This window comes from Vidua macroura, chromosome 2 (genome assembly GCF_024509145.1).
Source record: "Vidua macroura isolate BioBank_ID:100142 chromosome 2, ASM2450914v1, whole genome shotgun sequence".
NCBI lineage: Eukaryota > Metazoa > Chordata > Aves > Passeriformes > Viduidae > Vidua > Vidua macroura.
In genome coordinates this window covers 29,893,361-29,918,534 of record NC_071572.1, presented here as the reverse complement: position 1 = coordinate 29,918,534, position 25,174 = coordinate 29,893,361, and the positions used below count along the sequence as shown (strand labels likewise).

The 25,174-nt window shown below is 41.7% G+C and overlaps 1 protein-coding gene across 10 annotated transcripts in view; it reads left to right on the top strand.

Moving 5' to 3' along the window:
- MAP4K4 (mitogen-activated protein kinase kinase kinase kinase 4) overlaps positions 1 to 25,174 on the top strand; it is a 165,381-nt gene that overhangs the window by 96,774 nt on the left and 43,433 nt on the right. For all 10 annotated transcript variants that reach the window (XM_054004486.1, XM_054004502.1, XM_054004511.1 and 7 more), the window contains 9 exons: positions 9,485 to 9,610; positions 10,374 to 10,484; positions 13,278 to 13,368; positions 14,923 to 15,053; positions 17,341 to 17,395; positions 19,729 to 19,807; positions 21,967 to 22,142; positions 22,823 to 22,895; positions 23,349 to 23,559. In XM_054004486.1, coding sequence (XP_053860461.1) covers positions 9,485 to 9,610; positions 10,374 to 10,484; positions 13,278 to 13,368; positions 14,923 to 15,053; positions 17,341 to 17,395; positions 19,729 to 19,807; positions 21,967 to 22,142; positions 22,823 to 22,895; positions 23,349 to 23,559 — 1,053 coding nt within the window. The remainder of the gene's footprint in view (positions 1 to 9,484; positions 9,611 to 10,373; positions 10,485 to 13,277; positions 13,369 to 14,922; positions 15,054 to 17,340; positions 17,396 to 19,728; positions 19,808 to 21,966; positions 22,143 to 22,822; positions 22,896 to 23,348; positions 23,560 to 25,174) is intronic.

The following is a 25,174-nucleotide window of genomic DNA, read 5'->3' as shown; positions in this document are numbered from 1 at the left end:
GAAGCTGTAGCATAGTGCAGAATTTTGAGTTTTCCTTTTGTGGGTGTGAAACAGAGCATAGGTTACTGGCTGCACTAAAAATGGGCATTAAGCATGGGTATTCCTAAGCCAATGTCTTACCTTCTATGCTTGCAGATGTGACTGCTGTCTGTTAGAAGTAGTTTCACCTGGGAGGTGTACCTCAGACAAAGATACACCACTTTAGAAAAGAAGCATTAAATCTATTTCTTCATAGTAGCAGGCTCAGTGGAGTGTATGTCACATTATAGAAATGGATTGATGGCCTGCAAAGAAAATGCAGTAATTTCAGGTTTGGGCCTTTTCTTTGTACTCATTTTCTCACAAAATGCAGAACTTTGTTAGTGTTGCAGACCATTTTAAATATTTGGAAGGAAAAATTGCTGCACTCGCAGCATTTTAATGAGGACAGTTCCCTTAATTAAAGCATTAGAAGACTTAGGGAATGTGGACAGCTGAGGGATTAGCAATATGTTACAAAGTTCTTCTTCCACCTCCTAGTTGATTTGGGATCGGAAGACCAAGACCATAATAAAACTTGTAGACTTTCAACAGTTGTTTGCTTGTCTTAACCATTGATGCTACCAGTGACCAAAGCCTGGATTCATTCTGTCTAATTTTAGGCACACAGTGGTTGTGCTGAAGCCTGGAGTGTTAAAGCCTGGGGATCTGCAGTTTAACATGGGGGAAAAATGCCTGCGAGGGACAGGTCTGTCCACCTGAGGTGGTATTTGTCCTGTAGAGGGGTAAAGGTCACTGGTGGGACAGTGTCTCCTGGAGTATGAGGTATTGCTTCATGGCTACCAGCTGCTCACTGATGGCAATTATGCTGGTACTTGTTTGTGCTGCTCTGTATTTTGGGTTTGTTTTTATTTTTGGTGGTTTTGTTTGTTTGTTTTATGGGTTTTGTTTGTTTTGGTGTGGGATTTTTGTTTGTTTTTATTTTTTATTTTAAATTTTATTTCTTAATGTATGATTTATTTTGGAGTACCTTTGCCAGTCTTCCCCCTCTGCTTTGCAAATCTGTCTGTTTGCTTTTGACCTAAATAATATAATGTACTGAACAGTGCCAGGCCCTTCAGAAAAGAAATGGTGGCATGTGATAGAGTTGCTGAATTTTTCTTGAAAACTACTTCTCCAGCCCCATCTCACTTTGATAAAAGATCCTATGTGAAACAGCCCTGAGAAAAGCCCAAGTGGGATTACTTTCCTGTCCTCTCATTTGTTCTGTTCCTGTTTGGGTGTGCATAGTTATATCTTTTGTGTTTGTTAGCACAAACTGTTGGGATATTTTATTTGTCTTGTAGCATTTGGGTTTCCTTCAATGTATGAAATGAAAGAGGGGTTGTAAATAAATTCCTCTTCCCTATTCATCTACAAGACTTGTTGGTCAGTGTGGGTGTGAGGCTGTATATTGAACAAATCTGTCCTTTAAGGAAATTAGTGTCTTTGTGTAATTATAGGTTTTCACTATGTATGTACTAGAAGAACATTACTGTTATGCCAGAACTGCTATTTTTAATGTACTTTACTTTCTTGGCTTACATTTCTGCTAGTGCAATGTCTGTGTGGCATTTGGTGCATAGGAAATCTGCTTTCAGTCATTTCAACCTTTTGTTTCCTTTCTTGTCTCAGATGTTCCCCTTCTGCCTCCCTCTAAGTTTAAAGCTTAGTGTCAAGCCAGAATTTCAGTTTCTTCTTGTTGTTTCATGCTCCAGGTGCATGAAACCTGCAGGACTTGGGAGCCTTTTACACCTCCCAGGTCCAAACTGCATCCCGGCAGCGTCTGGACTGCACATGTGGGGAGGGACTCATGTGTTGATCCCTTTGGGAAGGAGATTTGCCCTCCAGGTGGGAGCGGTGGAGCTTCATACTGCCCAGGGCAGAGCAGGGACCAGCAGTGGGCAAATGCCTTCCTTGGCTCTGTTATCCCCTGAGATACTGCTTTCCTTGGCATCAAATGCATGCTGAGAATGGAAGGAGAAGAGCTGTGCAACATTTTGGCATTGTTCATTAGCCTGCTTTCTCTCCAGCATCTGCATCTCCTATAATTATCTGAGCCTGGAGCTTTGCATGAAGGAGATTTCTTTCTTACACACACAGGCTTAATTTTAATATCTGCTAGGAAGGGCTTGTTCCGATCACAAGAAACCTGAGACTGGATGTATAAATTGTATAGCAACAGACATTTTTAGTGTAAATAATATTGATGAACGTAGGGGACTAGCCCTCTTTTATGAGAGCTCTGAAGATGTCAATATAAGGCTAGCTTGTCGTGTAACTTGTAATTTAGGCGTGATGAGGATGGACAGTTGAATTTATAGCTGGGACAAACATGCAATCTGAGCAGGAAACTCTTTTAAGTAATCATGACTAGGATCAAGGAATTAGCCTTGGAAATAGTTGAAGCGATTTGCCCTTAGGAGGTTTCTCTCTTGGCTGTCTTTGGAAAAGCCTGTGGCATCCCGGGATTTTACTGAGGGAGGTCAGCAGTGGTGTGGTTTCTGTGCCTTCAGAGCAGCTCATTCAGTGACCAGTGAAGGCACCGGAGGCGCATCAGGCAAGAAAGAAAATATTGTTGTCGAAGTGACTGGTAGAGGAGGTGGTTTAGGGGGGAGACAACAGACAAGTATTGTCTTCACGTGGTTTTTGGCTCCTTCCTGCCTGCACGTGATTCCATCTCCTGCGCCTGCACAATGCTGCTACACAGGCTCCTTGGGGAGTGCTTAGGAGCTAGTCCTTCCTCATGCCTCTTTGTCCAGCTAATTTAACTGTTCCTTTATGGCTGCAGCCTCAGTGATGGCACTGTTGTGAACAACTTGGCTCATTTGCTTTCTTGTTTCAAACAGTGCCTTTAGCATGCAGTAGAGAGGGTGTTGAGCCAAGGCGAGACAAAGCAGCTTCTGTTTTGTCTGTTTGGTGGAAGTGTTTCTCACCTGCTTGATGAAATGTTGCCACTGAAGGTAACTGAATGTGGTCATAAGGACAGCACTGTTCTGCCAGCCAGTCCTCGCAAAAGTAAGGTTTTTTTGACCCTTGAAAAAGCTTCCCAGCCGTCTTCTGCAATTACTGTGCCTGAGCAGCGTTGCTGCTTTGCTGTTCCTGGCAGCATGGCTCTGTGCCAGCAGCGGCAGCAGCTCGCAGGCTGGTGGGCAGCTCCCAGTGACAGGATGCCTGGTTTCCAGAAAACTCACAAATGGTAAAGCCCATGAAGGCCTTTCTCTGCATGGGCTGTGATGTGGACAAGGCTGAGGCACCCTCCCAGCAGTGGGTGGGGGATGCTCAGCACCCATGCGAGTGCTTGCTGGATGGCTAGTGCTCCGTCAGTGTCACTGTGTGGCGTGATGGATGCCTTTCTTAAGAGGGTACAGGCTGGAGGCCTTGGAAAAGTCTGTGTTTGGGAAGGACTTGAAGGACAGTGCAGAGAAATTAACCTCTTGATGCCAAGGTGGGAAGAGTATGTGGGTAAGGTGTCTGTGAAAAAGAGACCTTGCATGTGAAGTGAAACAGGCACAGAGAATGCTGGGAGTGAGAAGATAACACAGGAGAGAGACAGATGGGAAATAAACTTACCCTTTAGCTTGAGGGTGACAAAGCTCAAAGGCTTGTAAAAGGCTCTCAAGAAGGATGGGGTGTAATAAGAAATTTAAGATTTAGGAGGGATTGTATAAGGACTTGTTAAATATTTATTGCACCTCTTGATTAAAGTCTTTTATTTGAAACAGTTTAGACTTTCCCTCCCAAGAAGCCTGTGTTTGATATTTTTTCTTACAAACTATTTTATGTCATATTCCCAATTCCAACACTTAGTTGTGGTGTTGGAGAGGATCACGTTTTTCCACGTTGCACTCTCTGCAATGCAAGCTGCTCTGCTTTATACAAACTTCCTACCTTGGCAGTCGCTGGCAGGGACTTACCCACTCGGAGTATCGTTTCTCTTGTGGTTTGGTTCCTCCTGAAATTACAACCTCCTTCCCAGCTTGGAGGCAGCACCACAGCTCCCTGTTCAAGTACTGTGCTGTGTGCAATACTGCCCCAACTTTCCTCGCCAAAACATCTCCCTCGTGTGTGAGAACTTTATTAACGAGTGTATATATTATGGATTCCTGCAGCAGAAAAGGTCACCTATTGTGCTAGGCTCTATTCAGACTTTCTCTGTCCTGGAGAGATTCTGCTCCAAATGGATGCTGGCCATGTCTGGAGTGCAAAGAGGAGGGAGGCTGTGACACTCAAGCATAATGGTGATTTGCAAAAGTTGGTGATGTGATTTGATTTATCCAGGAAGATTTTTGTTTGTGGTTTTGGTGTCTTTTAGGACTTCTTTTTTTTTCTTTTTTTTTTTTTTCTTTTTTTTTTTTTCTTTTTTTTTTATGTGAGTGGAAGGCAGAAGTGAAACGTGAGAGGAAGCAGAAAGGAAAATAAACTGGGTTTCTTTTGGACTTCTCCTGTTTTTCTTCAATTAGTGTGTCAGAGGCAGATGGTAAAAGAAAGGGAAAGTTGTTATCATTTTCATGCCTGTGAAGGCAGACTGGTTTCCTCTCCATTGCTCTGGGAGTCCCTGGGTTAGCAGTGCCTTTTCACTCCCAGTGCTGGGCTGAGGGTGCTGCCTGCTGCTCTGCACAAATCCCAACTCCTCTGTGATCTCAAGATTCCAAATTTCAGAAGCTGCCATTGGAGCTTGTGATCCTCAGGAACTCGGCTTACTCTGAAACCCCAGGCAGAGTATTGCCAGCTGTCATTCTCCAGGCAGGGCAGCTCCATGGGTACAGGCAGGCAAAGCTTTGTGAGCAGTACTGGGAAAGCAGAGGAGAGGAGATATGAAGGCTTCCCTCATTCCATCCTATTTTGCTGGTGTTTGATTTTACACTGTTTGGTAGTGATATGAATTCTAAAAAACCCTTGTTGTAGCTTGAAATGACTGGATGTCATTTGTGAGGGAAGAGACGAGATTTGTCACTGTCTCATTTCTTAAATCAGAAAGCAAAGTTACTGAAAGGACCAATTTGTATTCTGCTTCACACTGATTTAGAGCAGCATATAAATCATCTGGTAGGATAAGTAAAGTTGCTCTCTCCTTTATCACAGAACATTGTCTTGCTTTAACCTTGCTGGACTGTGTTTTCTCATTCACATTTCCCCTCATCATAATACTAGGGTAAATAAAACCTTTGGAAATAATAACTGAGTTTCTCCTCCTTGAGCTGGCAGAGTAAATTTCCAGCCAAGAGCAGTAGTCAGACAGATCTTCCAGGTGAGGGAGTTTGAATGGAAAGTCACCACTTACATGCCGTGAGACATGTCTTTCCTCTACCTTTAGGAGGTTTGGGTGGTTTCTTTAAATTTTAAAATTCAGCTCCTAAAATAATTTTATTGTGCTGTAGAGCTTGGGAAACAGTGTTATTTCCCCCTTACTCCTCCAAGTGTGTTTCTCAGAGACTATTTCTTGTAGGGGTCTCATACCAGTTTTAGTGCTGGAACAGGTCAGGACTGTTGTGCTTGGTCTCCTGAGGCATCTAGACAATGATGTTTAGGGACAGACTGGAAGTGATTTTTCTTTTCCTTTGGTTATGTCCTCCCTGATTCTGACACTTCTAGAGCTTAGTTCTCTTCTTTTCTGTCCCTCAAAAATGTCCAGCAAAGTGTGTCTGAATTCCTTGTCTTCTAAAAATTTGTGTAAATATGCAATGTTTTCTTTCCATAATGTTGCAGGGGGTGGAGTACTACCTTTTGAAAACAGCTGATAATCTTCCTTACACGGATCTGCACTAGTAGCATTTTTTGACCGCGAGTTTCTCCAGTGGCAACCACGGTCAAATACTTAAAATCTTCAGCTACTTAAATCATCACAATTTTGTAAATGCTGAAGTAATAAAAACAAGTCATTGATTTGCCATCTGCATGCAGAAAAACCCACATTGATATTTAGTGTGCAATGATGAATGGAAGAACAAGGGATGTTGAGCTTTTGTGGTGGAGCAGTAAGCAAGCTGATCAGGTGCTGCTGGGTGGTAGGCTGAGAGGTAACACACCTGAGTTTATTTTCAGTCTGCTGATTCAAATGGTTAGAAATTATCTGAATGTACATAGGTGGATTTCTGTGTGGGAGTCATATGCAGGTTTTAATCTTACAGGCAAGATTATTTTGGTAAAAGAGTTTGCAGTTAGAAACCCCTAGGGATGCTGGCACGTCCATTTAGTCTCTGAAGGGAAACACATGAAAAGGGAGAGGAGAGCTGCTCCAACCTTGATTTAACCACGTGAGTCTTGCAAAAGTATAGCTTACTGCAAAAATTACTGGTAATCAGACGTGCTGTCACAAACAGACAGGGAATGTATAAGTATAAAACACTTCCACCAGCTCCATCAGAGGGAAGACAAAGAGGGTTTCAATGGGAGTTTGTATTCACAGATAATGGCTTAAAGTGGTAATTGATGCCAGCTGCATAAAATCACTAGGAAGGGCTCACCAGCTGCCTCTCTCCTTCAAGAAAAAAGGATGTACTTTTGTATTACTTCATGAGAATGACAGTCTCTTGCCTCAGTCAGTTTTAATTTTCTGCTTTTGTGATACCCTTGCCTCTGCAAATGGAGGGGTGTCAGCGCATGTGTTGTCTTGAGCAGACCTTCCATCTCTGATTCTGGCTCACATGTCCAAATCCCAGGACGGCTGCCAAAACACCTCAGTCTCCTCAGGAGGATCCCTGCTGCAGGCTGCAGTGTACCCTCCCTGAGGCACATGTGTCCATAAGGAGATCTGTACGGAAATGGCCTTATCCGGTGAGATTTTTGGGTGGGATTCATCTTGCCCTGATGCAAGACATCTGCAAGATTGGTGTCTGGATCTTGGTTAATGACCTCACTCTCCTTTTGTAGTTAGTGGGGAGAAGTAAACACCGGTAGGGTGCACATTGTTTGGCCTCTTTCAGATGTCCACATTGGGATGAAATGACCTGTACCCTGGAAAAAAAATGCTCCTGAATCTGGAACAGAACAATTTCGATCTGGCCAACTTTTTGTTTTTAATTTCCTTTTTTCTTAAGTCTTCTACCATTTGCTCTACCACACTGGTGCTTCAGCCTTTACTGTGCTGATTAATCCTCATAATAGTTCCTTTTGTCACAGAGTCTTCAGGACTCATTGCCAGGGGGTTATCGATCCACACTAACTACGTGGATTCATCTGAAGCTTGGCAAAAATTTCTGAATCCATTTATTATTGTAAACTGCATTTTGTACTGGATTGAACTGTAGGTGAGGTGCTATTTCTGTTGTGGACAAGTGCTCAAAGGCAGCTGAAATATGAATGCAGGACCATTGTTAGCTGTAGTTCAGGGAGATACTTGGGGAGATATTGCTGCAGGGAGATTCTGCTGCAGGCCTTTGAGCAGGTGCTGTGACACAGACTCAGTGGAGAGCTGAAAGAGCAGTAACTGTCTACAGTCTGCTGGCTCTGTGTATGCCTTTTTTGTCATTTGTTCTTCAGGATTTTTTATTTTGGGGGGAGGGAGGCTGGGATTTTTATTATTTCATATTTCAGGAATAGATCCTGTTTAAGTATTGTCATTTTGGCTGCTGTTACAATAAATAAACACAAACAACCTTTAAGACATCCTGCCCATTGTATTGTAAAAGCTATTGTGTTCATGTGCTGAGGGTAGGAAGTAATTTTTATCTAAAAAGTCAGTTCAAAATAGCAGATTAATTCAGTTATACATATTAACCTATCAGCAATTAAGTCCCAAGGCATCAAGTTTAACAATGCTCCTGTTTAATTTTTTTTGCCTAAATCCACAGTTCAGAGGTTCGGTGTAACATAAGCCTGTATTCATTCCCCATCTCTTTTTTTGCCTTTTTGCATATAGTCTGAATAAATAAAAAAAATCATTCAACAGCACGTACAACAGAAGCAGCTGAGGAAGCACCAAGTTAGCTTTTGGCTCAAAAAGCTTTTCTGACAATGCTTTCTCCCAGGGCTGCTCTTCACTAGGAACTTTGATTTACAGGATTCTTTTACTATTTTGTTCAGTGTTCCAGAAATATCCAGTATTTGACTTCAAAGATGCATCGTGAAAAGATGTAAGAATAGTTTATCCCCGGTACATTTTGGGAATTCTGTCATAATAATTTACGAGTCAGCATTGCACCCCACTATTAGAGTATTTGAAATGGTTGTTAGCTTTGTAGCAGAGAGTGGCATCTCTTGTTCAAGCTGTGTGTACCGGTGTGTATAAAGAGTTAACGTGTAGCTAGTATTAACATCTGCGTATGTCATGAATAGGATATTTGATTGCTAGCGTGGTACAAATTGCGAAGAAGTTTAAGGCTTAAAATTTTATCATATAATCAGCTTTGACATCACAGAATAATCATAGTATGTGCTACCGTTCCCATCAGCCTGCAACCCTAGGGAGAAGTTTTGGCTTCTTCCTGGAATCAATTTAAGGTAGATGTTTTTCTGCTTGGATATAAAATTGTGGAGCAAAAAGGGATATCAATCCACCTTTTAATTTGTTGCCTTGATAGGTGCTTGAAGAAGACTCACCCTGTCTAGGCATGGGAAGAGAGAGTTGGGGGTGGGTTGGTGTCCGCTCCTTCTTTTGTATCTGCTGTCTGCCTGCTCACACACCACCTCAAAGCGTGTGGAGCCTTCCATGCAACATGTCCTACTGTCACTTCAAAAGCAGATTGTGGGTGTTTCAAGGAGTGGTTTCAGTATGTTACCCATTTCAGCTCTTTGGAGGGACGACCTCCCTTCACCTGAGCTGCTCTTTGCTTGGCACCTTGCTGGAGCAGGGGGGAGCCAGGGGAAATCCTTCCTCTGCCTTTGTGTCTCAGCATCCTGTTTACTGCCTGGGCTCCTGGCCCATTCTTCCTGATGCACTTGCTCTTCCTCCACAGAGGCAGATGGAGGAGGAGAAGGAAGCTTGTGCACGAGGCAAATGCCTTTTTCTTGCAATCAGGGGAATTCCTGATCTCCACCTCTGTTTTCCTGTGCCAGTCCAATGCTGCCACCAAGATGGGAGCCTACTTTGGCAGGTGGTTTCACAAAGCCACTGTCTGGCGTTTAAATAGAACTGTTTGAAATTTCCAAAATCAAAGGAGAAAAAAATGAGGAAAATGGAAATAATACTCCTCTGTCATAAATTTCCAGCCTGCTAGCTATGGATTTGCTTAAGGTGTTACAAGCATTGGGTTTTTGAAACAGATTATGTCATGTTCCATCACTGGGTCAAATCCACTGCATCTTTCGTTTGTTTCTTTGTGCTACTGAAAACTTGGGAAAGGCTTGTTTTAGACCATTTCAATAGGCAGAATTTTGATGGCATGAACATCAGAGGAGCTTACTGAACATGATGCTGGTGTAAATTGAAGTTCAGAAAAAATCTACTTGTGTGAAAGTAGAAGAATAAATCAATAATGCATGTGGTATATTAAGCATATGGGTGTTTGTTTTTTTTTTTCCAAAGGATGAAGAAGAAGAAATCAAACTGGAGATTAATATGCTAAAGAAATATTCTCATCATAGAAATATTGCAACTTATTATGGTGCTTTCATTAAGAAAAGTCCTCCAGGACATGATGACCAACTGTGGGTAAGCAGATGTTTTTTCCTAAGTCTTTCCCTGTTGGATATAGATTGATGATGAGAGAAATACCACTTTATGGAAAGACAAACTAAAGGAGTTTGGTGCTTGCCTGAGCTGCTAGATAAGTGAATCAGAGAGGCTAATCACGCAGCCTTAAGGGAATGTCTGAACCAAGATTTGCTGTAAGCAGTGGATTTGTTCTTTAAGTAACTTTTTTCCTGTTTCCCTGATGGATAGTAACATGTTTCATAGGAGCAAGACAGCTGAGCAGTAAGAATATAAGAATGACTGTAAAAAGAAAGCTGCATTTGAGATTGTACCCATTACATTTTTCATCCCACCTCATCTGCACCCTCTAGAGGACTGAAGTTTGGGGTTGAAATGGAAGGGTGCACGTTCTTCCATAAATACATGGAAGTTAAAGGATAAGAAGTGTTGCAGTGATGTGATAAGTTTGATTCCTTCAGCATTGGATGTGCTCTTACTGCTAATGCATTTTGCATAGCCGAGCAAATCCAGATTCCCAGCATTAAATTACAGTGATTAAATCAGTCCTTGAAAATCTGGTAACTAATGTGAGACATATTCCATATATGTTTGACACATATTGAAGACATTTGGTTGAATCCATTTTCCAGGCAGAGATGTAAAATACATTCTCTGCTTCACAAGAGCTTCCCAAATCAGTGCTGTAACCTGATTATTTTGCTTTGCTGTACAGCTGAGGTCCGTGTTTAATGTCCGTTGTACACTGATACTTGTTTTGCAGCTTGTTATGGAGTTTTGTGGAGCTGGCTCTATCACAGACCTTGTGAAGAACACAAAAGGGAATACCCTGAAAGAAGACTGGATAGCATATATCTCCAGAGAGATTCTCCGGGTAAGGAAAACAGTCTGCCCCACACAGAAACAGTCCTATAGAGATGCAGCCTAGCTTGAGGTTCTGCAAGAAGCTGTTTCTGATCAATCCCATTAGCCATGTCATCACTTGGAGAGTGCATAGGAGCAGATAAATGTCTGCTCCACATCATTTAACTTGGTGTGAGTTGTACTGTATTGTAGCAGAAGCCTTGCAGAAAATTGCAATTTCTAGTAATGAGAAGCCAGTAGAGGAGCCAGTGACCTTGCCTACTGCAGAAGCTGTGAAACAGTGTCCCTAAGACCTGAGGCTGAAACAGTATTGTAGCACGGTAGCCTACAGAATGGGCTTTTCTAAATATGCTTGCAGCTGCCTTTTTCTTTCCTAATCAAGTCCATGGAGGAAGAGCTGTTGGCTCAGGCCAGCAGTCAGGACTTCTGTGCTGGGATGTGCTCTCATCTTGTGTTGTCCCTACAGTCTGCCTAGAGCAAGCAGCTCTGTCACGTGTGGCTGTGCCCTGTGCGGTGCTTGCAGGCGGGGCTACAGAAGTTTTTCAGGAAGAGGTCTGTAGCTTACCAGTTGTTCTAAAATTGCAACTTAAGCTAATTACTCTTAATATTTAATTTCCAGTTGGTACAGTTTAAGTGCTTTTTGAATTGGCATTTGTTTTGCTTCACTAAGTAAATCTGGGATGGTTTTCCTCGTGCTTCTTTGTAAAACAAATTGCCTCCTACCCATATCACTACACAGTATGTTTGTTCAATTGCTTAATCATAAATGAAGTTCTGAAGGGCTTTATGTTAAAGGAAATGAGCACTGGCTCTTGCATAAATCAATGCTGCTGTTGTCTGCGTTACACATTTGCTCTGCCTTGGCAATTTTTAAGATGAGGATGGAGGGAGACACATAGTTCTGGTCTCTTGCTCTAATTTCAAATGCTAGAGGACAGTCCAGCTGCTGGCGTTTGACTGTCACATTTTAAGTTGTTTACAAAGGAGAAGTTGTATTTCAAAACAAATGGTTAGCATGCCTTAATATGAGGAAACTAACTTCTGCAGGACCATCTTACCCTTGATTTGAGAAACATGTGGGCTCGGCGGTATTCTATGCTATGTTGCATTCATCCTAGAGCCTCCTTAGATAAAGCAGTCAAGTCCTTGCTGAGAAGAGGAAAAGATATTTACCTCAGAAAAGAGGGAAAACTATTTTCTCATTCCAATGAGAGATTTGCAAAAGGAGTGTTAATTACTGACCATCAGGAGCTGGAATATCTGGAAAAAAGGAATTCTAAACTCACATTGCAACGAGATGTTTCAATCCCTGATTCAACACAGAGTAGTTTGTCAGAGGTGGAGAAGAGAGGTCATGTAACACAAAGTTAAAAGGAGCTAAAGTGCCAAAGACTGGTGTAGGTGGAGACACCAGTGAAGGTTGACCCAGTGAATCCTTGTGTGGTTGGAAAGGTCAGGGGACTGCAGGAAAGTGGAGACGTGCCTCTCTGTCTCCTCCCAGGCCTTTGCAACCCCAAATGTGTTTTTTCAGTAGGGTTAAATGGTACTCTGGAGAGAACAGATGATTATCTCTCTGGCTGGGTCGGAGTAGCAGAAGGCTTTAAAAAATATCCTGTGTGAAGCTGTGGAAAAGCCTGCATTCCTGTGAAAAATAAGACCACACTCAGCATTAGCAGTCAGGGAAGGGTCTCAGGGACATCAGCTGTTCACTTGATTTGCTTGTGACATGTGGAAAGGAAGCTGTAGATAGTGGTTTTTTGTCACACTCATTAACTGTTTTAAAAAAAGGAAAACAGCCCAATGGTTATGTAGGAAAACTGGTAAATTATCAGTTAATGAAGAACATGTGTTAAGAAATACTTTTCTACAGCAACCACTACTCTCTTAACCTCTTGCAGCTGTAAAGGTTCTATTCCTTTATTTTTCACAAAACATTAAAAGACTGTGAGGGCAACATGAACAGGCAAGATGGTCCCACTGGAGACTACAATTTTCCAAGCAGAAAACTGAGGAGAACCCAAAATACAGGCAGTTGCTAAGAGGGTTGCCTGTTGTTCTCCCAATTACATTAGAGAGTAAAATGCAACATATGTCTTTCTCAGCCCTCCCTCCACATGGCTAATGCTTTGGGGCATGTATCCAGGTGCTGTCTCAACAAAAAGCACCGTATGCCAGGAGGTTTTGTTTCCTTTGGAAAGTATAATGCTTATGCTTTTTTTTTTTTTTGCCTTTGCATTTTTTTTCCTGAGGTACAGTTATCTGGCTTCATGTTTATGGAGGCTAGAGAACTGCATTTTTGCAGTGGATCATGTCTTTATCATCTGTCCTCCCTTGCCCTCAAACATGACTGCCACTCCATCACCCCCACCTCCTTCTTGGGGGTGCATATAGACATTTGGATGCTACCTCCTTTCTCCTTCCACCTCCCTTCCCAGCTAAATTCTGTGTGACCCTGTGCATGTCAGAAGTCAGTGGCATACACCGACCATGATGTCATTTAGAATGTAATTACTTGGAGACTTTGTGGGAGCTGAACTTTCTTCACAGGACAGCTGGGAGGTGTTTGCACAGTACAGATGTTGGGCTGTATTTAGGTATTGTGTGTGTGTCTGATCCAAGCCTGTGTCTCTGCTCCATCACCAAAAGCTGTGTGGGTGGTGTGCTGCAGGTCCCACTGCACTCAGTTGCAAGAGGTTGAGGCACAGTGCTGTGACCTTTGGGGCTGCTGGGTATGAGTAGATTGTTGCTGAGCCAAGAGCCTAACTCTGAACTTCCTCTCCTTCCTCTCTTCTACTTAATGCAGGGGTTGGCACATCTTCATGCCCATCATGTGATTCACAGGGATATCAAAGGGCAAAATGTGTTGTTAACAGAGAATGCAGAAGTGAAACTTGGTAAGTAGGTACATGTGTCCACTTCCTTATTTGTTCAGCCTTTGGTTTTATGATGTTCCCAAATGAATTTCATCCTTTAAGAGCCCCGCAACATGTTTTATAGCATGAGTACTCTGTCAGTGGTTCCATGTGGATTGACAGCTTGCATGTATTTCCTCCTGCGTGGAGAGGATGGAGCACAGGTTGTTGTTGAATTTGGTTAGGAGATGTGGGTTTCATGCCAGAATCAGTGCAGGGATCATTTTGTTTCCCCTACTGAGCTGTGTGTAACTTGAGTCTGTTCTGATTCACTTTATTCTGGACTTGGGAAGTGACAGGAGTCTCTCTTGTATTTAGTTTTAATTAAAATAGCACCTGCTGTTCAGGTTCTGGACACAAAAATATGATCTGGACAGCACTCTCAAGGGAGCTGTGGCATTGAATTCAAAACACAGTTCCAGCTCTGGCATGCCTGCTGAAAATTGTGCTCATCCCTGGCCTCCTCTCTCCTGCCAAGTGGACATACACTTTTTTTATTTCCTCTCTAATTTGTCTCTTTCAGTTAGTGCACATGTCAACCTTCTGTGTTTGTATCACGCTACACTCACCACCTTTTTTCCGTTAAATATAGAGCCATGCTGAAGCCCTCCCACCCAGCCCACATCCCTTCTGGTTTGCATTACACCTTCCTGCAGCATGCGGCATGGGAAGTTGTCCCGGCTGCTGGAGGAGGAAGCTCTTGGGAGAGCTTTCCTTCATTTGGTCCAAAATGGGGTGCAGTGACTTCCAAACCATTCCTTCTACTGAGCTTGTCTACACCAGTTTGTCAGTGTCACTCAGATGGTGGATGCAGTGAAGCTGACACAGCCCTCTCAGGGCAGATGCAGTTACTGGTATAGAAGGACATATAGCACTGTGGTCCTGAGCAGGGCAAAATGAAAGGCAGAAAGCACCTTTGTAATGTAATTGCTTTGTAAAGAAATGGGCATCTCTTTCTCAGCCTGTGTGTATGTGTGCCCAAAGTTAGCACTTCCTGAATAATTCTCATCTTTTGCTCTCATTGATGTTTCTGCTCTGTGCATTAAAGCAGAGAGCAGCAGCTCGCTGAGCAACAGTTATTTTTGCTGTCCAGTTTTAGAGCGAAGAAGTGGTGAGCTGAAAGGAACATGTTTATGCATGCCATTTTCCCATAGTATGAGAGGTACCTTTGGGAAGTGGCTGTTTTTTGTATAGGCAAAGGTGCTTGGCTTCACCATGTGGGAAGGGACTAAATAGCCCTTTCTCAGCCTCCCAGGCAGTAGTTCTGCAGCTTTGCTCTCCCTTCTGTCCAGGCAGACCAGTGAGGGGTACAGGAGAGGTGATCATGTGCTGCTGTGTCCCTTGGCCCTTGTGCCCAAGCACATTGTGTGTGAACCATGAGGGCTCATTTGCCTCAGGATTAATCATCTTACTTCTCTTCAGCATGGTCCTCCCATGTGGGACATCTACAGGGCTTTATTTTCAAATCACTTTGCAAAAGTAATCATTGCATTATTTTCCCCCTCTTATTTCATTTTACTCTTTTCCCACCCACAGTGGATTTTGGTGTGAGCGCTCAGCTGGACAGGACAGTTGGCAGGAGAAACACTTTTATTGGAACTCCGTATTGGATGGCTCCAGAAGTTATTGCCTGTGATGAGAATCCGGATGCTACGTACGATTACAGAGTAAGAGTCCTGTTCAAAGAAAAAATCCAAAACATGCACTTGCAATATAAATGTCTGTGGACTATGGCAGTTTTTGAGACTTCCTATGCTTTGTAGGAGTAATAACTGTTTTGTGTAGTTACATTCTTATTACCAAAGAACAAGGTAAGGATACTATCAAATTGTGACCTTTAACACTTTGTGCTGCTTGTATTATTGTAGCTTTGAGATGTAAGTACAGGACTTCAGGGTGCTGTAGGTGCTTAGAGAGGGCAAAAAAGAGTTTACCTGGAAATGCTTGTGTTCTCAATTCGCATAATGGTTGTACTTTAAAGTGTGTTACACTATGTCCCAGTCATTGTGGTAACCCAGCACAATTCATTTTAGGTGTTGCCTTAAATAGAACCACCGTCTGGAGAGCCAGTGAAGTACAAAAGGAATTCCTAAAACTACTTCTGATTTCAGGATACATATACATGATTTTTTTGATAAAAAATTTATCCATCACAACATTTCTTAACAAAGATCATGCTTTATGTAGCTTGCTGCAAACCAAGGATTTAATTACTGCAAAACCGTAATTGGCTTGATGGTATTTGCACTACCCTTAAGAATATTAGTTATAGGTATTTAAAGTTAAATATATCTAGTGAAAGCATACTGTAATCTTGAAAGTTCCTCTCAGCTAACTTTAATGAGAGTACAAGGAAAGAAAAAATATAAAAATACAGTTTTTAAGAAACCTTTACTTAGACTTATATATTGTTCCATCTTTAACCAAGGATATCAGAAAGCCAGAGATGAAGGCTTTGCAATGAACTATAGAGCTGAATATCAATTATATCACTTTGCTGAGACTGATAGTGTTAGCTGTCAGTATATTTGTGTGTGTCTAAATCTTTGTAAAACATCCAGATTATTTGAATTGGTGTTTTTGTACATTTTGACTAAGATTGATCAGATGGATCCTATTTCTCTTGATTTAATTGCTTTTTACATTCAGCATCTCATTGTACTAAAGCTAATGTTTTATATCTTTCCAGATAGAGTTATTGTTATTAGTAAGGGAGGTTTTCTATTAAATTATTTAATAAAGCAGAAAAGCCCCCTGCAATATTTGTTAATGCAGTACTGATGTGAAAAATAACTCCTCTGTCCTCTGAAAACACCTGTTTATTGTTCCTGGTGGAGTTTCTAGGGTGGTTGCTCACAAAAAATTAATGTTTGAAAGATTCTGTAAGATCATGAGGATGTGCAATTTAGCTTAGATGGCTGCATTAGACTAAGAGAAGAGTGCCTTGCTGGGTCTGAAAATATGGTCTTTAGAAATGCTTCTCTGCTTGTAGTGCATGAAGAGCTTATTTGCCCATTAGTTTTAAGTCATTTTTTAAAAATCACAGTTGTGACCAGAAATGAAGACTGCTTTGCTCAAGAAAAGCTCTCTTTCACAGCAGTCTCCTCCAATATTTTTGCCCATTAAGCTGTGTCACTCTGAAGTTGGTTCCTTGCCAGAACTCCTCCATCTCTTCCCGGTGTTTGATCTTCCTGGCTCTTGTTTGGTCTCTCCTGAGTCAGAGGTGCTGGCCAGAGGTGGTACCTTGGAAGGCTGCCACTGAAGGACTCTTTTTCTGTAGCGTTTTAAGCAAAGCTGAGATGTTAGGGGAGGAATGTTGCCTTTGGCTGTAAGTAATGCCTGTGGTAAAGACAGAGGTGTAAATTTTGGGAGCCTGCGGTAAAGGCAGAGGTGTAAGTTTTGGGAACCTCTGCCTTTTCAGTGGTGTTGGTGACTAATTCACCTCTCCTTTCAGGTGGATCTGTATTTTCCTTTTGTTCTTGCTTGTTTTGTTTACATACCTGAAGAGCCCTTTCTTGCAGTTTTCACAAGTCTGGCAGCCTTAAATTTGAGCTGAGCTTTTGGTTTTACAACTGCATCTCTACACACTCTGGGAGTGCCCTTGTTCAATTCTTTGTTGACAAGGGAATATTGAAAATCCTGTTGTTTCATAGGCTTAGATTTCTGGCAAATGTATTTCCCATTGTCATAATGTGAATATATTTTTATGTGCTGTTGGAAAGGATTGTTTGCTCACTCAGTAAGAATATGTGTGTGTGTTTCTGCATATACATAAGCATTATGTGAAAAGTAGGATTTTATGATACAGTTACAAGATAAAAGAGGCTTATATTATTTAAATAGCCGTGGTATTTGGTTTCAGCCTCACCTACAGGGCCTCTCTAAATAGTACTCTCTTACTGTGTGAATGGGTAAATCCACCTACTAACATATGGTGTCTCTCCTTTTCTGCAGAGTGACCTTTGGTCGTGTGGCATTACGGCCATAGAGATGGCAGAAGGAGCTCCCCGTAAGTGATCCCTGTGCTTCTCCAGTGGGCTCCTTAAGGCTGAAACATATACTTGGGTGATGCTGGTTGTAATCTAAGCGAGTTTTGAGGTTTCTGAAAATATCCCCATGTTATTTCTGTTCTCTTTGGTTTTGCCTGCTCTATAAATATAAAATCCCATAAATAGCAATGCTTTTGATAAAGACAGGGTTGTGTTTAAACCTTACAGTGCAGACTGCAGTAATTTAATTTCTATAGCAGGAATATTTGGAAGCTAATCGAGTGTCTGACTTCCTTCCTATGGGTAGTATATTGTGTTTTGGAGTTGTGTCCCACTTTGTCTATGGACTGGCCTGGAATACTGAAACCTCAGCTGGGGAGAGGGTCACTGGGGCCTTGAGGAAACAGGTCTTAATGAAAAAAACATTTGTAGCAGCTATTTCTGTGTTGGCTTTCTGTCGGTCTGGATAATGCTGACATTGCTTCTCCTTCTGTTTCCACTCATCAGTGGGTGGTGTTAATCTTCCTTAGCAGAGACATGGCTTAAACTGTAAATCCTTCTTCAGGACAAAGCACTGAACTTAGGTATTCTTAAGCAGGGATCATTATCAGTTAGTTTGGATTTGAGAGATAAACCTGGAAAACAAAAATGCCCAACTTTTTAATAGGTTCTTTTCTTTTCACATAGTTCTTTCAGAATATAAAGGCAAACAGCAGATGTGTGGGGAGGACAGAAACCTTTGAAAAGAAGTTAGGCAGGGTGTTTTGACTTCTAATGATGATTTTTATGAAAGTCCTTATTGATCTTGCAAATATACTTACCCTCACCCTCTGCTGGAGCTCTGTATTTAAAAAATAAGAGCCTAAGAGCAAGTTAATTTTTTTGCACATAAAAATCTACCACTACAACACAACCCAGCTTGAAATGTCTGAAATAATCTTATTGAAATGAAGTATTGATATTTCCCAGCTAAAAATTGGTCATTTTGTTGTAGCTGCCGCCTGATTTTCTTGTTGTTCTTACTGACTTCAATGCAAGATTTAAAAGTCAAATCACAATGGTCATGTGTTGACTGATGTTTTAGAAGGCCTGATAGTTTGGGGTTGTTTCCTTTTTCTTTCCTGATTGCACATTTGCATGGCTGTCCAAGTGAGAGCTGCTCCCAGGGCACCTCAGCCAGCACTGTATTAAGTGAACTACCTCCTTTTTGCCATACCTTTTTGTTCCGCAGTTGGGGTTGCCTGTATGGCTTTGTAAGCCTAGAATTGGACAATAATATTTTGTTCATTTCTAAACCGAAGCAGAACTTGGCCCTTCTTTGTGTAAGAGCACAAGAGTAGCATTTAAGAAGTTAGCAAAAATCCTCTGTAAGTGCTGAACAGCTATTGGCCTCGGATACATGGGCTCTACCTCCTCCTCCAGTGGCAGCTGAAGAGTCTATCTCTATGGACTCTTTGGTGGTTTGCAGGTATCCATAGGCATCCAGGGGGCTTCTTTGCCAAGATTGTGGCCCCTTATTTTTGAGCCAGAATTCTCTTCACATCAGTCTGTTTCTCCTGAATTTCTGTTGTGTGAAATCGTCCTGCAGTGATCACTCAGGCTGAGACTGAGGGTGTAAGAGATCAAATATAGGAAGGTGGTTAGAACATGGCTCCTAGAGACCTTTCTTGGGCTGCCTCTCTTCCTGCTCCCTTTTTTCTCTCTGTTGGCTCTGCCATGTTGCTTTTCTATGGAATAGGAGGAAAAGCTGTCCAACATTGATCCTAGACTCCCACTAAATGTCCACTAAAATAAACAGGACTTCTTTGGACAAAAGTTACGGGTTTGCATTTCAGTTCTGCAGGCAGTCCTTTTGTGTGATACAGACCCTCCCATGCTTCAAAACTGTCACGCCTTGAAGTAAAGAAAATATCCAGGTCTGGAGAGTAAAAATTAAGCACCCTCCATAGTGGGAGAGAAGGGCAGGTAGAGGGAAGATTATATGAAACAATAACTCTCATTGTTCCCTTCCACCATCATTATCTTCCAGTATTTTATTGACCGGAAAGTAAGTCAGATGACTTGGGGCTGGAGGAGGGCCATGCTCAGATGTTCCCATCTTGGTCGATTCTGGAGGCTGATCCATGCTTTGACTTCTTTCTCTTTTTGGCACATTCTTTCTGCCATTGGCACATCGAGCTATGGAATTGTTCTCATTTTGGGCTAATTCCATTTATCTCTGTTGCTGTCTCCACCTGGTACATAGATGTTTGGGATGGTGGGAGTGGTTGTGGAAGCTGAAGTCATGGCATTGACAGAGAGCAACTAATCCATTGTCTCTGTGTCTCTGTTTGTTTTGTTTTCTTCCCTTCAGCACTTTGTGACATGCACCCCATGAGGGCACTCTTTCTGATACCCAGGAACCCTCCCCCACGGTTAAAATCCAAGAAATGGTATGTATTAATTATATCTTGCTTGTAGCCTAGTGTAGCGTGAAGTTTTCTCATATCGCATATAGTTTTGTTACTCCTTCCACAGAATTGTAAAGCAATTTAAGTTAGCAAAAATCTCTGTTATCTTTTGTGCCTCTGAATCAAAGCATGAAATAAAATGCGTGCATTATTTAGTTCTCTTTGTCCCAGAGAAATTTCATCTCAAATTTTGTGGAAATAAATACCAAGGTTTTTGTGGTTTTGTTTTTGGGTTTTGGTTTGGTTTTTTTTTTTTTTTTTTTTTGGTAGAGCAGCATCTGTATTAAGGTGACAAATGGATCCATGTTTTAGAATATAAACTCCTGTAGCACTCTTAATATGCAGTATGTTTTCTCAGATGTATCATAACACAGAAACAGAACAGTGCTCTGTGGTTCTAGTGCTAAATAGAAAGGAGCTATTAAAACTAATGAAGGCTTTTACTATAATTATTGTAAACGGTTGGAATTGAGTGCCTGCTTCTTGCCAGCTGAGAAGAATCCATTAGTATCAGAGGATTTCCTCCCAGTTACTGGTTACAGCTGGCACATATGAAACAAAAATACTCCATAGAAAGAGGTTTCTTATAGATGGAATGTGATCATGGGATGCTGTGAGCCTGTCAAAATAATGGAGTGATTGGACTGTGTGTTCAATATCAACATAGTATAAACTTGGCTTTCTTGCTGGGCTTGGTCTTTACCTGGATTGACTTATTCATGCACTTGTATACTGTCAAGGCATTGCTGTCTCTTACTTGCCTTCTGCATATATTAAGGGAATAGAGATGCATATGTGCCATTTGCATTAGCCTTTCATTGACTTTTTAATGTGAAATAAAAACATTCAAGGTGTGAGGAATAAAAAAATCTGAACATCCAAGTTAGGTTGGATTCAGCCTTTTTTATTACAGTAGGGAAGTGAACTGATGGATGGAAATTACTGCTTTTTCCTCTTAAGCATGTAGTGAGGATGTTTGCTCTCCAAGCACTGGAGCAGGTTGAGAGCATGTACCAGTTAAAAAGCAGCTCTGGTGCAAGGCAGTGTTGCTGTCACTCAGCTGCTTTGATAGCGTGCTCAGTTGCAGGTTATGAGAAGATAGGCCAAATGATGACAAAGTTGTAGAATCGTCATAGAATGGCTTGGGTTGGAAGGGACCTTAAAGACCATCTAGTTCCAAACCCCACCATGGATCCCATGGATCCATGTATCCCAGCCAACTAGGGATGCCATCCACTAGTTCAGGTAGCTCAGAAATCCATCCAACCTGGCATTGCATGCTTCCTGGGATGGGGCATCCACAACTTCTCTGGTCAACCTGTTCCAGTTTCTCATTGCAGTTTTGAGTATTTCCACTATTGGGTTTTGGCAGGTGGCTTGTTTGGTGACTTCTTTCTGCAGAGATCCTCTTTCAAGAGTTCAAATGAAGTGCAAATTTTGGAAGGTAGTGCTGCAGCTTAGCTAACTCCCATACCCTGTCACTTTATGCTGTGTGCAGGAGGGGTTTAGTTTAGTTCATGACCTTAAATTGTGTCAGAGACCCAAAGTGTCTGTGTTGAACATTCAACACTGACCAACACTGAGCTCTAGTTCTGTAAAAATTTTCTATATGTGACTCTTAAGGTAAAAAAAAAAAATATTCTTAAATTTTGACAGATCTAACTCTGTGAGCCCAGGTGCATGCAAAAGCAGTGTGATGCTGCTTGTGTCAGGAAAATGGCAGACACAGTTCTCCTGACTGGGCATGGTGTCTGTAGCATGGGTAGGTGAAGGCACACCAGAGCTGCCCTGCCTCTGCTCCAAGCAGGCTGGATTTTATCCAGCTCTGATCCAGAAGCAGATTCTGACTTTCAGAGAAATTATCCCTCTGAAAGAGGGTACTTTACTTTGAGGCTGTGCTTGAGTGCTCCAAGAATGTTCGTGTCACCTCTGTGTCCCTCCAGCCCTGTGTCGCTCCAGCCCAGTGCTCAGCTGGAACACCCACAGATCTGTTTAGAAGGTACACTTGCAGGTAGCACTTGTACTGTCCACTAGGACATGGTGCTCTTGGAGAAAACAAATTTGAGGAAGAACAGAAAAAATGTTTCAGCTGAGTTTTACTTCTCATATTTTGCCTTTTTTTCCCCTTCCTGCTTTCTCAGGTCAAAAAAGTTTTTCAGCTTTATAGAAGGTTGTCTAGTGAAGAATTACATGCAGCGACCTTCTACAGAACAACTGTTGAAACATCCCTTTATACGTGACCAGCCAAATGAAAGGCAAGTCCGAATCCAGCTTAAGGACCATATAGACAGGACCAGGAAGAAGAGAGGAGAGAAAGGTATGCAGCTTCTAAAAATCAAGTCTTTGCCACTTGTCAAAAATGCATATTTTTGTCTTGCTTTGCATTCTAAATACCCACCTCAAGAGAAGCTCCTATAGCCCAAATCCTTAAAAAGTTCCTTTTCAGTTCATAGTTTGACTATCAGAAGGCTCTGTTTTGTTCTGTCCTTTACAGAGAAAGTATAAATTTCAAGTGCTGTATTTTCTGATACATTAGATTTGCTCACTTGCTAGCCACTGGCTCTTCCATACAAACATTAAACAGTATTTAGGAGGATATTGGCATACATGCCTTTCCCTTTTTTAGTCTCTGGTAGATTCATTTCCTGGAATGGTGCCATAAATCAGACTCACAGGAAATAACCCATCACAAGAGCTGTGAAGCAAAAGTTTTGGGCAGCCTTTTCTCCTTATTCAGGTGGTGCTGAAGTTCTCCAGGTGTCTTGTATTACATGTAGAACCTGGTGTTGTTCAGGGAGTTTACTGGAAGTCTTCTCCAAACCACTGTACCGCTGGGAATATAAGCTTATATATATATATATATATAGAATGAGTTCTAGGGTCTGTGATAGATCTTCTCACTGAAGGGGACAGGAGCTGGTTTACTGAGGTGCTACTGCAACTCCCCACTGCCCTAAAATTAAAGTACTATCCAGGCCTTTGTTTCTTTCCTATTAGATGAGACGGAGTATGAATATAGTGGAAGTGAGGAAGAAGAGGAGGAAGTGCCTGAACAAGAAGGAGAGCCAAGGTAATAATTGCTTTTGGGATGGCTTTGGGGAGTCCATGCTGAGTAAGTCTAAAGGTCTGTGATTATAAATCAGCATGCTAAATTTCTGTCTCTTATTAAGAGACTGCACAAACCACTCAAAGGGTTTGAATACCTATGCTGTGACTGTTAAAGTTTTGAAAGCTCCCCTTCCTATGACTTAGAGCAAACAAGCTCTGGATGGAGATTTATGGCAAATATGATTGATCAGGGTCTCCACAGTGTTAGCATTTGTCCTTACTTTGCTTGGCCTCATTTCATGCCTTCCACTGAGTGCGTGTATTTGACATATATCCAGTGTCTTTGCTCCAAAAGAAATGAGATTAAACTTTAACATCATGATATATTTTATTAATGTTCCCCTGCTTTGGCAAAGGTATTTAATGGCCCATCAGGCTTTATCATACAGAAGGCTTTAACTTCCTCTTGTTGCAGTTCCATTGTCAATGTGCCTGGAGAATCAACCCTCCGACGTGATTTCCTGAGACTGCAGCAGGAAAACAAGGAACGGTCCGAGGCCCTTCGGAGACAGCAGCTGCTGCAGGAGCAGCAGCTCCGTGAGCAGGAGGAGTACAAGAGGCAGCTGCTGGCAGAGAGGCAGAAACGCATTGAGCAGCAGAAGGAGCAGAGGAGGCGGCTAGAAGAGGTAGAAACAGGAGACTGGAGTTTGTGGGGCAGAAGCCCCTCTCCCCCTTTTGTTTCCCATTCCCGCACCCATTTAAATAAATTCCTTGTAGCTCCAGGATATCTCAGGAAAGAAAACATTCTGTGAAAATCCACCTGTAAAGGTAGAGCAAAGCACTTAAATCCATGCCTGGCTACTTGAATATAAGACGTCTTCCAAAGCATTTGAATATCCAGCAGGTCCTGTGAAGACAACAGGAGCTGGAGCTGGATTGTTTGAAAGTGTCTTTTGGGGAAGAGGCTGTTTCTTGGTCTCTGTCTAGGCTTAGGTGGGTGTAGAGAAGAGGAAACAAATTATTCCCAGGTGGATTTTTCTCTCAAGAGTACTGTTTTGGGGTCATAACATTTTTCAGAATTCCTTTTAAAGCTTTCTCAAACATCTGTGTTTGGCACTCATTCATAGTAGATAGAAGCCTGTTTTTTAGTGTATTACTCTCTCATACACAGTAGCTTAATGAATAAAAGCCACCTAGATAATAAAATAATAGAATGATTTGGATTGGAAGGGGCCTTTAAAAGTAGATCTATAAATATGTTTCGTAAATCAATGTTAAAATTACAGTTTTGCAGGAATTACAAATATGTAAATCATACTTTTGTGATACAGTAAGTATGCATTTTCTACACACTTATGAAGATAAAAGAAAGTGAATGTATGTGGACAATATTGTTCTGTCATACTTTTCATGTCCTAAGATCTCATGTGCATATATATATATATACGTGGATGAAATATGCTGCATGAGCTTCAGAAGTAGGAAGATTTCAAAACAGCTCTTCAGGCCAGAGCTGGGTATGACGGAATTGAAGTGAAACCAATCCTCTGGTTCTTCAGGAAGTGCAGGGTCAAATTCCAGTTGTCCTTAAATGACCTCTTGCTTGAGTCTGTTTCAACCTTTCACTTAGCAGTGATGGAAAAACTACACCCAGTCTGGTTTTCCAAATCCTGGTAACGTTTAATGAGGATGCAGCCAGGACTAAATGTTGATTTGCATCCCGTGACCTGTTTGCATAGCAAGTAATACAAAGTTCCAAATCCCTTTCCAGGTCACATTATGCTCCTCATCCCTCTTTTCCAAAGTGCACATGAGTTTAGTGCTGGTATAAGGAGGGATTGGGAGCTAAGATTCGGCCACACATGAATCCGTAAGGAGAGATGAGGGGAAGGCATATAAACCCCATTTCTCTTCTGTTTCTTCCCCACCCTTCAGAGGATGCCAAGATAAACCTCATAGCACTTGCAACTAGTTTTAGACTGTTTGTGGGGGGAGTAGGTAATAAAAAAAGATACTAGAAAAATATGAAAATAAAAAATCGATATTGTCAAACGTGGGCAAAAGTTGAGCTATTGCTTAACCACTCAAATTTTTCTTAGTATGGGAGTCAATGATTTGTTTTAAATGCCCCTTTAATCTCTGAGGTTCTGCAGGCAGTATTTTTTTTGTTGAGGAAGAGGATTACAATTAAATTATCTAGGTCATTTAACTTTAGTAATCAGTGCAACTCTTAAAATCTGGATTTTCTTTTTGAAATAAAGGAGCTGCTGCTGCTAGTAGTGAAAACAAAGCAATGCACCG